Source organism: Idiotropiscis lumnitzeri, chromosome 3 (assembly GCF_059441095.1).
Source record: "Idiotropiscis lumnitzeri isolate Australia: NSW breed Sydney's pygmy pipehorse chromosome 3, RoL_Ilum_1.0, whole genome shotgun sequence".
In the NCBI taxonomy this organism is placed as follows: Eukaryota; Metazoa; Chordata; class Actinopteri; order Syngnathiformes; family Syngnathidae; genus Idiotropiscis; species Idiotropiscis lumnitzeri.
Window position 1 is genome coordinate 21607565 of NC_142393.1, and position 16365 is coordinate 21623929.

A 16365-nucleotide genomic window follows, 5' to 3' on the forward strand; every position below is an offset into this window, starting at 1 on the left:
TGTGGAAAGCAAAAGCTGCGACGTTACATTCCTCAGTGTCTTACTTTCTTTGCCATTTCAAACTAAATCTCCTACAGATTTCTCACAGAGTTGTAATTTGCAGTAGTGCTAAAATTGGATTTTTGGGGGGAAATTTTTGAATTTTGCCTTGCATGTTCTCCAAAACATTCATGACTCAAAAGTAGACGTGTTTGTGCAAATGCAAATATCTGCTCACTATAGTGACGTTCAGAAAGTGGGGTTGACTAGACGCCAGCGCAGGGGTCACCTGCGTGGACCTCGAAGGCACCAGGTATCCCCCAACAACCACATGTGTAGCCCGCGGGCCAATTCTAAAAATATCTTACAGGTGACGGGAGATTTTGTTGGAATGTTGTTCAAATCATTTGAACATTTAAACCCTAGCAAAGATGCATTTGGGATTTATCTCTTTTCAAATTATTGAGAAATACTTAACATGATCCATTGATTCAGACAAATAAACCAAATTTTTACTACAAATGTGTTTTTAAGAAACTTCTTTGAACGCTTGCCCTGAAGTTATCGTCAAGTCACGCATTTCAGTCTCCGATTGACTACCTTTTCTACCAAAAAGCTACTGCTAGGAAATTGGTGAATTATCCTCTTTAATTCTTACTCCACAAAGGCAATATTAATCCGAGTACCGTGTTTAGACAACATAGGACATATTACTACAAAAAGTTTGACTTTACTTCCTTGCAATTTAAGCTCATTTGTGTCTTTCAACAGACACACAACCCTGTTGCTAAATAATGTTGTAATCTTTTAGAGAAATAGAAAAAAATATCAGGAGCCAGCCAACTCAGCAGATCAAGGTAATTTCTCTGGCCATAGATCCAAGTTAAGTCCCCTCTCCGATGTTTTCCACCATCAAGGCGTTATTTGTACTATCAAAGTGACGATCATTGGTCATTAATTGACAATACAAACAGGAATCCACTGAACCTTTTATAAATGTTTATTCACCAAAAGCAAATCTTTAACAGATGTAAAATTTATGTCTACTCCCGACATCCCATCATAGCTTTGTCAATATTTTCAGCCACGGGCGCTATTCTGCCCACAGACAGCGTAAAGGCAGACTCATAATGGTAGTAAGATGGGCCTTTGAATATATAAACTCCCTTCGAACTGCATAAAGCAGCATCAATGCCAGATATGGGCAGGGGGAAGTCTCTGGTCACGGTTCTTGGTGTGGCCAACAGGTTGATCTCGTAAATGTTCCTTCCTGAAAATGGTAAATTGTGAATGCGTTGTTTGATATAAATGTATATGTAAATTCCAACAGACTTACCTTTGATTACGTGAACTATATCTTCACTGGGGCACACAAAAGCAGCATCTATGTGTCCCTCAATGCCTAACTCTTCCTTAATGGATTTAGGTTTGCCTTCGATGAGGGTGCGGTGTGCGTCCGATTTATAGATGTACACTTGATCACCCTGCATGCAAAAAAATGGCACCTCAGTCAGCGTGTACGAGTACAAACAACATCAGCATCCCAGGCCAGCAGAGGTGGCAACAGTACACGCAAAATAGGAAAAGTTCAATCAAGCCAATTGGACTCTTGTTGAAAACGTTTTACCTTTATTCCAAAAAACCTCTTCAGTCTTTTTTTTTTTTTTTTTTTTTTTTTTTTTTTAATTGTGGAGCGAGTCTTAGGTGTTTGTGTGCCCTGGTGGAGGTCACAATATTTGTTGTTCATGCTATGTATCGTGAGGAGTGCAATGGCTTCCCACAAACGTGGCTCAGCATAGTAGAGAAGCTTCATCGTGTCTAGGGCAGGTGTGGGCAAACTACGGCCTGGGGGCCACATGCGGCCCGTGAAACATTTTAATCCGGCACGCCGAACTTAAAAGTAATGAATAAACCTTGTTAATGTTTTATTTTGTAAATACTGTGGTTTTTCAATGACACATATTGTAATCCTTTTGTTCACTTTCAGTTCAAATTAAATGTATTTTTTTCCTCGGATGAGGTGAGGTTACCAAAACACTCCATCCATCTGCTCCTGGTCTGGCCCCTCTGTCAATTTTTAGAACCCATTGTGGCCCGCCAATCAAAAAGTTTGCCCACCCCGGGTCTAGAGTCAGCATTTCATGTGCATCTCAAAAAGTACAGACATTCCTTGGAGGACAACAGTTCAAATTCTGTTTTGGGGGGACAGCTTGTTTAAGGATGTGTGAAAGAAGTCACCTATACGAAACTAGAAAGGCCTTCAGCAAACAGAAGTGGAGGTTTGCGCCATCAGCTATCATCTGCTTACAACAATGTCCTAGCAACTCTCCCCTAAAAAGTGTGTCATTCCATAACGGAAGAAGCCTTTTGGATTAACGGTGAAATGTCTTCAATAAGCAAGAACGGTTATGTTGCTTTGATTCAGCCATGCAGATTACTATGACATGGATGACAGAGAACCCAAACAAACAAGTTTTCAAGGGCAGTTTGGAAAAGGCCTACCTTAATCATGTAGAGTTTGTCTGCGTATGAAAAGGCAGCATCCACCCCACTGGTCATCTCCTTCCATGCATTCGTTATCAGGAATGCGTGAAGACCATCACGGTGGTTGTCCAGACGCATGTAGATTGGTCCTTTGCAGTTGAACAACGACAACTTCAGCATGACCCATCCTTGACCTTTCTGAGATTATTTTTGGGGAAATGGGACCTTACCTGCAAAAAAATATGTTTTGCCTTCGTCGTCTGTGGTGATGGCGTCGATCTTGACTTCGCTGCATTTTGGGATTTCATAATCACCTCCATGACCTGCAAGTCAACACACGGAATAAAAATTACTCTGAATGGCAATTGCAATTAAAAAAAAAAAAAGTTTTGGAGAATCAATTGATGAGCTCACCAAAATTGGGACACTTCATGAAGTAATTGCGGGCATCCTTTGGGTAGTCACCGCTCACCTCGCCTGAGACCGGGTTAAATCTGGTGAAGTTGTGACCATGGAAGCAGTAGTAGTGCTCCTGCCAGCGCAAAGCAGACGTGCACAACGGCAGGTGGGACCACGTCTTTGTTTTAACCAGCTTTGTGTCAATGTCATAAACATGCACGTCGTGTCCTGTGAAGACATAATCATGAGTCAGACACTTTTGGAGGAACCAGATCATGATGTCATAACATTTCATTTTCTCTTCACACATAGTACGTTGACCGTCACTGTTGACCTGGTGCAAGCTCATCCATGTAATAAATGTTTAAATCAAAATTATGAATGGCAGCTCTTTCCAAATTAATTCATAGCCTGTATGAGAGTAAAACATTCATCTTTAATCAACAACCTGAAAAAGTGATGCCACTTTTTCTAGCACCTTTCTTTTGCCTACACAAATTTTTGAGTCATGCAAATATATCCACATGAAGCCAAACAAAACATGTCAAATTTGATCCAAAGAGTGTGGAAGGGTTAATTTTTTTTTTTTTTTAAAGGGGAAGTCAACCCCTAAAAATTCTTAAATTTGTGATACAGCACGACTAGTCTCATTGTGATTAGTAATCCTCAAGTTTTTTTTCTACATCTCAGGGAGTGGCCATTTTGCCAAATGCTGTCAACCGACATCATCACTTAGCGACCAATCATGACTCCGCTTCAGAAAACGTTTGAGCCGAGATTGGTCATTACCCGAGCCCTGATCAACTTTGATAATACAAATAATTCAATTTATTCATACGCACCGAACAACATAGAAATAAATATGAATTTAAAAAAATAAATTGAAAAAATAAATAAAAAGGGGGGTAATTAAGATGGCAAATGACCTCCCCTTTAATATTCGGCCCAGTCATGATAAAGGTTATCCCCTTGAGGAAAGCATTATCTTTATAAAAATATAACAGCTTGATTTGCCATTTTACTGATTTGTTTCCCTGGCGTGAAAGCCTGCATACCCTTTAAGAATAGAACGGAGTTGGTCCCACACTCATCTTTTGGACACTCCACAGCTGCGTCCAGGTGAGCGGGAACTCCGGGGAAGTCTTCTTGGATTGATTTTGGATAGCCGCTCTCCAGGGATTGATTATAGTAGCTAAACACCTTGTCATCCTTGGGGGAGGAAAAAAAAAAAAAAAAGACATTTTTCACATTGCAGCTATGAACTAACGCACGTCATTATTGAAAGGTTCTGCTCATACCAGGAAAAAATACACGTGATCATGGTCATCGTGGTTCTCTGGGTTATGCATGCGAAAGGCGGCGTCAACGTGGCCAATGTGATGATCATCATCAAGTTCCTTGAATAACTCATTGGAGAGCTGAGCAGGACCGTGGAACCCGTTCCACAGGTAGGCAGCTACAAGGAATGAAAATACACTCGTGAATGTTCAAATTCAGAGAAATTATATGAAGCTATTCACGCAAATCTAAATCGAGCGGGCTTGATGAATGTAAATGTACGTAATGTTAGATGAACTTTAGCATACCTTTGAAGAAGATGGTGTTTCCTTTCTCATCGAGAGTGATGGCGTCAAACTCTATCCCATCGCATCGATCCGGCGGGGTTGCATCTTGGACACTTCCATCTTTAATAAATCAATGACGCAGGAGGTCAATAAATGAAACGAATCTGAATTTAATTATTGTATTGTGAAGAGTTGGGGAATGTTGAAAATAGTCCCCGAATGTCATGTATGATAGCGAATGTGTTCAAGTCGATTTATTTTTATTTTTTTTTTAAAATCAGTAGAGAAATGTGGAATGAGTACCTCGATGGAAATTACCGAAATGTTTCTGATAATGTTTTTGGGTGTAGAATGTTGCAATCGGATCATTTGGGGAAGGCCATGAGTCCAAGGTCATGTTCCAGTCTGACTGTGCCCCTCTGGCGACACGCGCTCCACAAGGACATGCTTGGATGAGTTTATCCAAACTACCGACACCATATTTATTTTTAAATATATTATATTTGCATTCCCTATATCATGCTTTTACAACTCTCATAGAAAAAGAGCGTGCACATGTGATTGCACCTATGATCTGTTAGATCACAATGGTCAACAGCAAATTTTAAATCAGAGATGGCTTTAAGTGTCCCTACATGTTTTTGGATGCCGATTTAATAAAGGTCTTTACTCTCTGAGTTGTGGAGAGTATAATTTTTTTGTTTTTAAGTTTCAATATAAAAGCTTGCACAATACAGATTTCTCCATGCGTTAGCTACAATGTTTCAGAACAAAAAAAAAAAAAACACCTGTTGCGGAAGTAAATCCTTATTTCATGAATATGATTCCGCCAATCATTATTATACCACATTATTATTAAAACCTCATATCCTCGAGAGAAAACGAGGGCAGATTCAGACTGAGCACAAAAAAGGGTTACTTGCATCTTTGATTTAGAAAAAAAAAAAAAAAAAGAAAGGAAAAAACATGTTGACCAGTGTTACCTTCGGCATTCGGATCTCAGCATGTAATTAAACATTCTACTTTAAAATAAAAAATAGGCTCACCTTCGGTGAGGTCTGCAAGGAGCCTGCCAAAGAGGAAAAATAGCATTATTCTTTAAGTCTTATATCCATTAACAAAAAAAAAAAAAAAAAAAGTCTCCAAGTCAAGTTTCCACATGAGTCAGAGCCTCGCACAAGTGAACCCACTCATATTTGTTCAATCGAACCACAATGTAAACAAAGTTTTGAAATCTGCAGATCCAGCAAAAGAATAATTGATCTTCACTGCATCGTAACAAAAAAAGACGCAAAGTGCACATAAGTTAGTTCATTTTAAAAATAATAAAAAAAAAACATTTACAATAGAATGATTATCTTGGCTTGCATTATGTTAAGTTTAAAAGAAATGAATACAAAATACAACAGATTGAGGTACATTGTATCGAATTTCACTGCATTAAAAAAATAAAAAAAATAAACTTACAGTAATGGACCAAGGCTGGATACAAGGAACAAGTAGAGCGTTGTGAGCAGCTTCATGCTGAGCGATCTTGATCGGATGGCCACCAGTTGGGCTTTTATACTTGGAACTGTGTGTCTTTGGATGACTGTGTTTACAGAAGTGAGTCATTCATGATAGGTCCGAGGTTTCAACATGCAGTGCCAGTCAGGCTCTGTCTTTGTTGATTTTCCTTTTTGACTTCGAATTGGTGACTCCTCTGTCTGTGTCTGTCTCGTTAGGTTATTGGGAGCACCTGTGCTCAGCAGCTCCCTCCAAGCCTTTGTGTCTTGTCCAGGTGTTCCTCATCCTCATTGTCTCGTCATTTGTCTGTATTTAGTACCCTGCTTCCTTTTGGTCCATTGGTTCATTGTTTTTTTTTGGTCGTCCATCAAGTTGCTTAATGTGTGTCTGCAGGCTGAGTCAAGTTCAAGTCCATTTCCCAGTGTTTGGTTAGATACTTTCTGTAAATTTAGTCTTTTTACTTGTCCCAGTACCTTGTTTGCCTTTCGTTTTGTTCTTTTGGAATGAAACATTTTTGTTTTGAAGGCATGTTTGCTTTCCTTCCTTTGAGTCCACCTGCATGCTCCACTCTGACGTACGGGTCATTACGGAGCAATCATTAATAGTCCTAATGTCTTTGGTGGTCTTTTTGTCCTCGTTTTAAGAATTAGATCACGTTAATGTTTTACTTTCTTGGGTGTGTGGTTGATTAATTATTTGCACTGTGTTATCTGATAAGATTAGAAGAAAAGAAAATAACAATTGAGTGCACAGGGTGTATTCATTCAGTTTTATTTTTTTGCCAACAACCTATTATCATCTCAACGTGTCCTTTTAGAAATATTCAACAAGCAGTGAAATGTTACTTCTTATTTGAAACAAAACATTCTTCAGGATTGCTATTCTGTTTACACTACTGCTACAAATTTAAGGTAACCTGCATTAGTGAAAGGAGGTCCTACATGAACTGTATCACAATTCTCAATAATAAGTGAGAAATGGAACTGCACTGCATATCATAGAAGTCATCCTTTGAGGCAAGAGTTTCTTAACACAAAACTCTTCTATATGAAGTCACCTTTCACGATTGAAATGAAATGAAAATGTTATTTTGTTCCAGCCTCAACCAAACGTGCAACAAAAATACAGTGGTGGGTGGTCAAAGCCTTTTCTGTTGGCCCATGTCATATTATGTAGCATTTTTAAGTTAGAGTTTTTATCCAAACAGAATTCAGCAGGGCCAGGCCAGACATTGGGAAAAGTGTATAGTTGAAAGGACATTTTCAAGACTGAACTTTCAAGAGTAGCATTCAGCTTGCGGGGCATTCTTAATACAATACAATATAATTTTATTTATTATAGCGCATTTCACAACAGATGGGGCTGTAACAAAGCGCTTTTCTTTATTTTTGTTGAAAATAAACTTCAGCTGTGAGTGGCACTTAAACAGGTTGAAGTGTATTACTTGGAGAATTGTATGCTGTGTGTCAAACTGCTACTTGTTGTCAGGTGAGTTGAGTTTCACTGCCACCAGTCAGTGCTCATAGAAGCAGAAGTCGTAATGGCGGACTGTATGATAGCGTTGCAAACAACTGGAATAAAAAATAAAATAAAGTCTTTCCCAAAATTATAACTATGCATTTTTTTATTTCATACAGATCTTGAGTCAGGTGCATCTAATGTTACATTTTGTGTGTAAATATCGCCACAAGACAAAAAGAGGCTAACCTCTTATGAAACATATCCCCTGCTATATGTGTAACTATAAAATTTGTTTTTTGCTGTTTAAATGTCTAATTCTTGACAAGATGCAATATATAATCACATTTTGTGTAAAGAAGTGAAAATATTTAGATAAGTAAGCAGCCCAAGCTAATTATAGTGAAACTTGCATGCCGCGCTACTTCTAATACAATCAAGTTAATCACATGGTTTTCTACACTAGTTTTGTAATCTTCGTAACCACCGGGAGGTCATTTGTAGCGATAGATCTTGATGGAATGATTCATGCTGTCCGACACTACCATATGGCCATCAGGGAGCAGTGCTAGACCTCTTGGACTGTTCAAATTATCTGTGACTAGCGGCCAGCCAACTCCCTTAGATGGGTAAAGAAGAACCCGATGGGCATGCTTTCCCCAGTCAGCCACCAGAACATCCCCATTGCTGTCAATGCAAAGGCCCCAAGGGCAGGATAGGACAGGCCCCAGGCCGGAGCAGACGCCCAAGACTCGTACTGTACTCCATCCTGGCTCCAGAACACGTATACATGGAACACGGCCAGCCTCATTGCCTCTTTCTGAGAGCGCCATGAGCCCTGTTGCAAGGCAGGCTGCCACCAGGTATGGCCTGTGGTAACCGGTAACAACTGTACGCTCTAGCCTGGCCCCAGTTTTGGGGTCCAGCTTCAGGGCACTAAGCGTGCCACGTTTGATATCAGCAACCAAGAAATCATCTTGCCGGTTCACAGTGACCCCCCGAGGAGCATCCAGTTCTTCACTTGTGGAACAATTCATTGTGCCTCCAAATGTCTGCAGAAGGCGTCCGTGACGGTTGAAGACCAACACGGCTCGTTCAGCAGCGCAGGTAAGAGCGATGAGTCCTTTTGAGTTGACAGCCACGTCAAAGTAATTGCAGATACGGGAAGATCGCTTCGACCCGGAAGGGGACACCTGCTGCACCACGTTCTTTTGGAGGTCGGTCACCTGAATGCGGGCATTCCCACAATCCACCACAAACAGCTGCCCTTTAGCAGTTGCATGTATGCCGCTCGGTAGGTTGAAATCAGTGCGACCTGATCCTTGTTTTCCAAATTGTCTCACCAGATCAGCCGAGTCAAGCGCAGTTGAACCACCCTCTTCCTCCAACTCCCTCAAAGCTGCCACATCGTTCTCTTTGTTGACATTTTGGTACTGATGTGATTTCTCACTTTCTATGTCCGGCATGGACAGAGATTGATTCACAGGATCGAAACCAAACACGTTTCTAACGGAGGTCTGGGGACTGGAACGTGTTTTCCTGGCATTTAAAGTGTTGCTGTCTGGTTCTGACTCGGAGCCATGTCCCTGGCCTTGCTCAAGAGTCGGCTCAGCTGCCAGGAGCATTCTATTGACTTTCCGAATAGCTCCACAGTCACCTTTGTCACCGTGGTTCACTGGGTTTAGTTTACAAGAGAAGTTGTCGGACGAAAGACAATGGCGGTGCTCCTGCTTGAAGGATCCATTGACTGGTGCATTCTCAGGGAACATGTAACAAGAATCCCCACTGGCTGCTGAAGATGCTGGGCTTTCACTGCCCTTCGATGAGTCTTTTTGAGAAAACGAATTAGCTCTGGTAGAAATTTCATGTGAGGCAAGAACAAAGGTTTTTTTCTTTTTCTTTCCCTTTGCTGTGGAGAACTTCCTGGTGTGTCGGCATTTGCCATCCGATTCATCACTTTCAGACTCTCCTTGACTAGAGGCTCCCGGTATGGCAGTTAAGATGTCTTGTTCATGTACATCTAAACAAACGGTGTTATCGTCCTCTTGGGAGGACTCTGATCCACCACGACTTCTTGGTGTGGGGGACCCTGACAATCTGAACTCCTCATTTCCCGTAGAACTTAACAGATTTTGTTTGTGTACAATTTGCAAGTTCCCACTCTTTGTCTTTGTGCTCTCAACTGGACTCAGTCTTTTCCCTACTTTGACTGTTGACCGTTCTTTACGGATCTCAAGAGGGGTGATGTTTGAAAACGTTGAGTGTCCTGAGTGCAATGCACACTTCTGTCCTTGGACGCCACAGACACTGATGGGATAAGTTATACCTTGCTCAAAGACGTTGACCTCCCCCAGGCATAAATGTTTGGGCTCGGTCGGTAGGAAGCTGACCCTTTTAATTGTAAGAGAGATTTCCCATGGTTGGGTCACCTCTGCTACTCCTCTTTGAAGCTGAGTTTTATTGGCATCCCCCGCTGTACTGCCCCATCTCTGGATCTGCTCCTTCAGCTGCCACATTTTTCGTAGTTGTTGATCGATAAGGGACTGCACAACCCTCGCTGCCGCTGCGTTTTCTCTCTTCACCTGACTCAGGAGACGTTGGGCTTCTCTGTGATCCCGCTCAACCTTTTCAAGAAGACGACGCTCTTCTCTCTGCGCATCAATCACTGCATTGTCCAACTCCCGGTTCACCTCGTCCACCTCAGCCTGCTGGCGCTCCCTGAGGCTTTGCAGTTCTCTCTCACCTTGCTCCAAGTTGGAGAGTGCCTGTGTTGCCCAAGGAGGTGGTGAGGTATGAGAATGCAGCGTAAAGATGGAATCTTTGGGACCCCTGAGAGGCACTGTGGATGCCCATTGTCTTTGTTGGGGAATGCTTTGCGTTAATAATGCTGAAAACCCAAGGAGAGGTCTTCTATCTTGAGAGCGCAGTAACATTGTGGCTGGTAGTATAAAACACTTTTCTGCCCATGAAGACAAAAGAGGAAAACATTGGATTACAATCATGAAAAAAATACCAAATAAAAAGATCAGGATAGAAAAGGCTCAGACATTTTTATCCAAGAATGCCAAATTGTGGTCGTGAACATGAACGAGGTCTTCTAGGGTTTTTCTTTGACCTACCTGCATACTCACATATGATACATAAACTTACTTTCCATCATCTTCACTGCACAATATTCAGTTTCTCTCAAGACTATAAATTGTTTCCGTACAATCATTGTCCTTATTCTCTGAGGCTGCAATTTTGTATAATTCTCGTACCTCACCATTGTTGGGAATATTTGGTCACTTAAATGTCTCAAATGGATCAGTAAAGTAATATATGTCCATTACTGTCCATCTCTCAGGAAATACTTTAGCAGGTTTTAACAGACGTTCCTGTTCACAATGGTCATCAGTTCAGATGAGAGGAACGAAAGCAATCAAAGAACGAAGACCTTTACAAAGACTTTAACGTGAGCAGCCTGTGAACAGCAACTCCCCTCAGCTCATACAATTTCCGATTTAAAAGCATGACCTCTGAACATGTTTGGATTTGACTTGGGAGTTTTTGATAATTTTGGGACACTTGTTTCAGACCAAGGACCAGACAGGGTGGTAAGAGAAGAATAGAACAGAAGTAAATTACTGTATTTTCACGGCCATAAGACACACTTTACAGTCCTAAATATTCTCCAAAACAGACACAATGCGGAGCGGCTTGTGTATAGACTGAGATCCATAGATCTGTACACGTGCTATTCTCTTGAGCAACGCCTGACCACCTTAGAACATTTCACAGAGCGTGTTAGCACCCCCTGCTGGTAAAGTCTGAGACTACAATGGTATGTTTTTTTTCCCCACATTGGATTTTCCAGGAGACAGTTTACGGAACACATCATTACAAATGTTATCATTTCCTAATTTGTTTTCAGCTCCTCATAAATCAGAACTTGACCTCGCTTAACACAACAAGTTGTGTTCCACTTTAACTGGGGGGTTTCACTAACTATGCCAACTTCTGGTTCCATAGTCTCACGGATCATCAAAATACTTCCACAATTCCAAATAGTTTCAGTTACACAGAAGCTCATTGTTCCACTTCAAAGTGAGCTGTATCTTTCAGCCGCAGGATCACGAGGATTGTGAGGTGCCACCGGCGAGGGGGTCACGCTGGGAATAAGATTTTATTAATGATGTCGTACGTGTGAAATGGATGGCAGGATGACATGACAAAGCAATTCTTGGTATCACTGTACACACATTAGTAATTTCCACTCGGAGCAAATGGAAGATGTCTTTTGCAGTGGCTGAATGGCTAAGGTGTCAGGTTGCCACTGGAAGTATGTGACCGACAAAGTCTCCCACACACGATGGAAAGACACAAAAAAGGAAGATGGATTATTTGATTTTTGAGGGAGAAGTAGGAGAGGAAAATACGTGGTATACTATCCTTACTAGCCACCATTATAATTTTTATTTCCCACAATGTCTTTGAGAGAGAACGAGGAGGATGCATATCAAGGTCAATCTCGTGACCCGTGTGAGACGGCTCTCACATTACACGGCATTAAAGTTAAATTAGCTGTGTAGGTGGCCAAGTTATGGAAAGACTGTTTTCTGAACTCCTCGGACAAAATAACAAAGAAATGAAACCATCTGTAGTATAACAGGGGTGGGCAAACTTTTTGTGCTCAAGCGCCACTTTCAGACAGGTCTCATTTGAATGTAAAAATGTAAAATGTAAACTGGATTATTTTAATTAAAACAAAAATAAAAATACTGTTATTCATTTGCATTTTCTTGTTAAAAAAACATTAAATTTGAAGTTAGTTTTACAACTTTCAAAATGTTGTTTTATGATTGCATTGTATCAACTAATGAATTTAATTAAAAAGTGAATGTCATTTGGATTTTCAAAATGATGAAACACATACATTTCAATAAAATAATAAAAAAAAATTAAAGAATTATGTAATCATTCTCATTTGTAATTCAATTCTAATTAATTAACCTGTTATTTAATAAATGTGAGGAATTAAATGCACATGGATGTACATCAACTCATTATTTTATGAGTCTAATGACAAAAAAAATTAAATTAAGAAATGAATACATTTTAATCAACCAACTTTAGGGAAAAGTAATTTAAGAACCAACTATCTAATAAATTGAATTAAAAAATTTTCATTTAAAAAAAAATATTTTTACATTATTATTATTGCTATTAAACAATGAAACAAATTATAATAAATTGTAATGGTTTGGAACAAATAACTTAAGGAATGTAAAAAAATGTACAAGATCGCTGATAATATACAACTAGAGATTTGCTCATTCGCAGATCTTTAAAGATCTGGAATGTTTCAAACAAACCTGCCTCACAGTAGTCAGTGATCCTAAAGATAAACATGTTCACAAAGAGCGCAGTTGACAATTCAAATTGGATCAATAATGGATAAAGCTCAAGATACCGTACATTTAGAGAGAAGAGAACCTACCTGTATACAAGGTTCTCTACTTCACTCTGATCTCCAACTGGACACTCCTTCCTCTCATCAGCCTCTTCATCACTCACACCCCCAACACATTCACACACACTCCCAACACACACTCACACACTTGCAACCTGACCCCCCCGCCCTACTCTCTCCCTCATGGCATTGTTTGCAATCAAATTGTACTTCATACCCAAAAAGTTGTGTTCAGTGAGTCAAGGTTAAATGGATAAATTGGCTTGGCATAAATACTTACAGTAAGTAGGTATTCTACACCTTTACATGGCAAGTTATTATTTATAACAAGGATAACTACACTTTTTGCACTATGTTTGAAGCAGTTTTTTTAATGAGTGTGGGTGAAATGCATTTACAAACTCTCTTATCACAATTAGTGTGCATTTGTTTTATTTATTTTTTGCAAATATTTTTTTAATATGAAGCTGTCACATTTAATATTAATGGATCAGAATTTGAGTCATTCCAAAGTTGGAGGACAATTTAGTTATCAACAATTTAGAAAACATGATAATGTATTTGATTTTTTTTACGATTGTTATCAGGGGTCGTGGGTTCGATTCCGGCTCCGGCCTTCCTGTGTGAAGTTTGCATGTTCTACCCGTGCCTGCGTGGGTTTCCTCTGGGTACTCCAGTTTTCTCCCACATTCTCAAAACATGTATGGTAGGTTGATTGGACACTCTAAATTGCCCCTAGGTATGAGTATGAGCGCGGATGGTTGTTCGTCTATGTGTGCCCTGCGATTGGCTGGCAACCAGTTCAGGGTGTCCCCCCCCGCCTACTGCCCGAAGACAGCTAGCATAGGCGCCAGCATCCCCCGCAACCCTTGTGAGGAGAAGCGGTACAGATAATGGATGGATGCAATTGTTATTGAAGGCTTTCAAATATTATTATTATTATTATTAAGAAAACAGGTAATGAACCATTACATAACAGTAGATCAACGTTATCCAAGTTATTTTTCACACCATATATTTTGCTGAGTTTGGCACAATCTTTTTCTAGACAGCCAGGCACCTGAAAAACATTTAAAAAAAATATTGATGAAGAAATTATTTACATTTAAATTAATTTACATTTCATTTGACTACTAATTTAAAGGTAGCATTACTCTCATGCATTAAACAGGATTGTAAATCGATGCTAACGTTTGTTTTTGCTCAAGAATACATGCTAGCTGCGATGCTAACCGATCATGATCAAACTTAGCTATACATGATAATTGAGTCCATTTGTGATAATTGAGTGACACGATCACCTGTGGTCAGCGCAATTATCTTGATGTCATTCGGATGGCGGGGGGCGAGGGGCAAACCCAGTGGACAGCTGTTGTCAATTCAACATCAATAGGACAGCAACTGAATGATTCTAATGTCAAATTGATGTTGTCGCCAGAAGCCCACTGGAAATGCTGCTTCAGATATGAGCCACGATGTATCTCCACTTCACCACTAGATGTCAGCAAACACGCAATTTTAAAGGGCCCAAGTAGACCTTGGCCTGGCAGGACTGAATTGAGTCAAACTAAAATAACAAACAAGCCCTTCTTAAAGCAAAAATTCATGAAGCAGAAAAATGCAATAACACCAACTACTGTACATCATTTCAATATTCCGGGAATAGAAAGCTAGAAAGACCATACCACTTTGCTGGATTTTATGAAGACATTTTTATTTAAGAAATTTTGCAGATGGTTGTCTTTTTCTGAAGCATCAGCAATGTGTCACAACTTGTCCATACAGGACAGCCACAGCAGACTAAACAGCCAATTAGACACTCACACATGCTTTCTTTAGCTGTAGAGCAAGTGCAAGTCGTGTTAGAGCAATTTTCCCTCCCATATTTTCAGCCAATATTTCTCTCTTATTGGTGGAAGCAAGCTGCGTGTTCACAGCTGCTGTCAACAAATGGACCCAGAAATGCATCTATCTGCACTCCAGTGGACGTCATTTGCGCTTTCATTTGTCATGTGTTAAACTGAGCCCAAGACCCCCACTGTCGCTGAGGCTTTAGAAAAAATCGTAACCCTCAAATGACTGTTTTGGCTCCAATTCGACCTGCATTTACAGCAATAAAAATATCACAGCTATTTCACAGAGAAAAGGAAAATATTAAGTGTCATTCTTTTGTACAGGAGATAAAAAGTTTGCCATTGCATGCCATATCAAATTTGACCTGTCTTACTAACATTGATTTTAGGTGGGAATGCTGAACCTGTGAAACTGCAACCTATTAATGTGTAAATTGATGGGACGGTGGTAACAGCAATCAAGAGGGAGCTTGAAAGAGTTCTGAGAACTGAGTTTCCACCACATTTCCACATGTCCCCACAAAAACAAGCACCTATTGTTCTTTGAACGGTCCCAGGGGAATCTTGCAACAGTGAAGCAATACAAGTTAGGTGGCAGTTAGTTATATGTGTATTTTTATAGGACAGTTGGATCAATATTTGTGGGGGAGTTTGAAACAGTCCAGAGAACTATCCGTGTTTCCACCATATTTTCGCAGGTTCCTGCAGAAACATGCACCTGTTGGTCTTTGAGGGACTACGGGGGAATCTTGAAACAGTGAAAGAGGAAAACAGGATAAGGAATTGAAAGGTTCAGAAAGTGCTTTGGGACTGGCACAAGAGCTTGAGAGTACAGAAAAGAAAACATTATTGTATGGAGAAGAAGCAATCGATCGCAAGCAAGTTACCATTCTGCTACAAAACCGGAACTTGCAATGTTAATATAAGACAACATCCATCCATCATCCAAACTGACAGCATAATAATTATGTTTTAGTCCGTAGTAATGTGTGCCATAATACAATAAAATGCCAATGAATTGTTTAAAAATGAGCTTAGCCTCTAAGGTGGTTGTCACTGCAACACCTTGAGTGAATTAAATTCCACAAGCACACATGGTTTCAAGAGAGCCAATAATACTCACTATCGCGCAGGAAAAGTCCGGTCAAATTCATTGCAAAAGTCTTTTCCGGTGTTTGAGTGGAATTTTGTTTTTTCATCTCATCCTGCAGATGACATTTTATACATTAAGGAAAGTTGATGTAAAGATAAAGAGATTTGAAAGTATATACAGTATATTACAACAGTACCTAACAATATTTATTGTTTATAATGTCTCTGGATGGAATAGCAAAGTTGCCAAAATGCATGCGAGCGATGTACGTACAGTCAGTGGATGTGGATGAAGCATCCTCACAAAATATTCACTCCCATCTCATCTTTCTGTAGCAACCCGTTTCTTCCCTGAATGAAACTGCATATTTTCATGTATTAATTAGGATAAATTATGATATACTTTATGTGCAGCCTCAATAGTTTATGCAGGCCCAGCTTTCAGGGCGTCCATTTCACTCAATGTGCAGTTAAGTCACCATCACTTGGTTTATTTGCAACATTTGTTTCTAAAATAGATGGGAAAAGGGCATCTTGATCATTTCCAAACCTAATTATCACCCAAACGGGGTAAAAG

The 16365-nt window shown here is 40.0% G+C and overlaps 2 protein-coding genes across 2 annotated transcripts; both read right to left on the reverse strand.

Annotated features, from left to right (window-relative positions):
- Positions 1-963: 963 nt before the first annotated feature.
- hpxb (hemopexin b) lies at positions 964-6155 on the reverse strand. Its single transcript, XM_088290246.1, has 10 exons — positions 5895-6155; positions 5474-5496; positions 4449-4547; positions 4161-4318; positions 3918-4071; positions 2878-3090; positions 2694-2786; positions 2482-2612; positions 1316-1463; positions 964-1249 (listed from the first exon to the last, which is right to left on the reverse strand). Exons 1-10 carry the CDS (start codon positions 5948-5950, stop codon positions 1023-1025), a joined length of 1302 nt encoding a protein of 433 aa, XP_088146372.1. The 5' UTR covers positions 5951-6155; the 3' UTR covers positions 964-1022.
- A 1449-nt stretch (positions 6156-7604) lies between these two features.
- On the reverse strand, positions 7605-12929 carry LOC148340356 (uncharacterized). The gene is made up of 2 exons (XM_088290245.1): positions 12871-12929; positions 7605-10350 (listed from the first exon to the last, which is right to left on the reverse strand). The coding sequence occupies exon 2, from the start codon at positions 10322-10324 to the stop codon at positions 7886-7888; it is 2439 nt and encodes an 812-aa protein (XP_088146371.1). The 5' UTR covers positions 10325-10350; positions 12871-12929; the 3' UTR covers positions 7605-7885.
- Positions 12930-16365: the final 3436 nt, after the last annotated feature.

Coding starts and splice junctions, on each gene's coding strand:
- LOC148340356 (XM_088290245.1), bottom strand. CDS start 10,324: ATGTTACTGCGCTCTCAAGATAGAAGACCTCTCCTTGGGTTTTCAGCA.
- hpxb (XM_088290246.1), bottom strand. CDS start 5,950: ATGAAGCTGCTCACAACGCTCTACTTGTTCCTTGTATCCAGCCTTGGT. Junction 3,091..3,917: donor CTCCGTTCTATTCTTAAAGG/GTATGCAGGCTT, acceptor ATGTCTTCACAG/GACACGACGTGCATGTTTAT. Junction 1,464..2,481: donor ACAAACTCTACATGATTAAG/GTAGGCCTTTTC, acceptor TTTTGCATGCAG/GGTGATCAAGTGTACATCTA.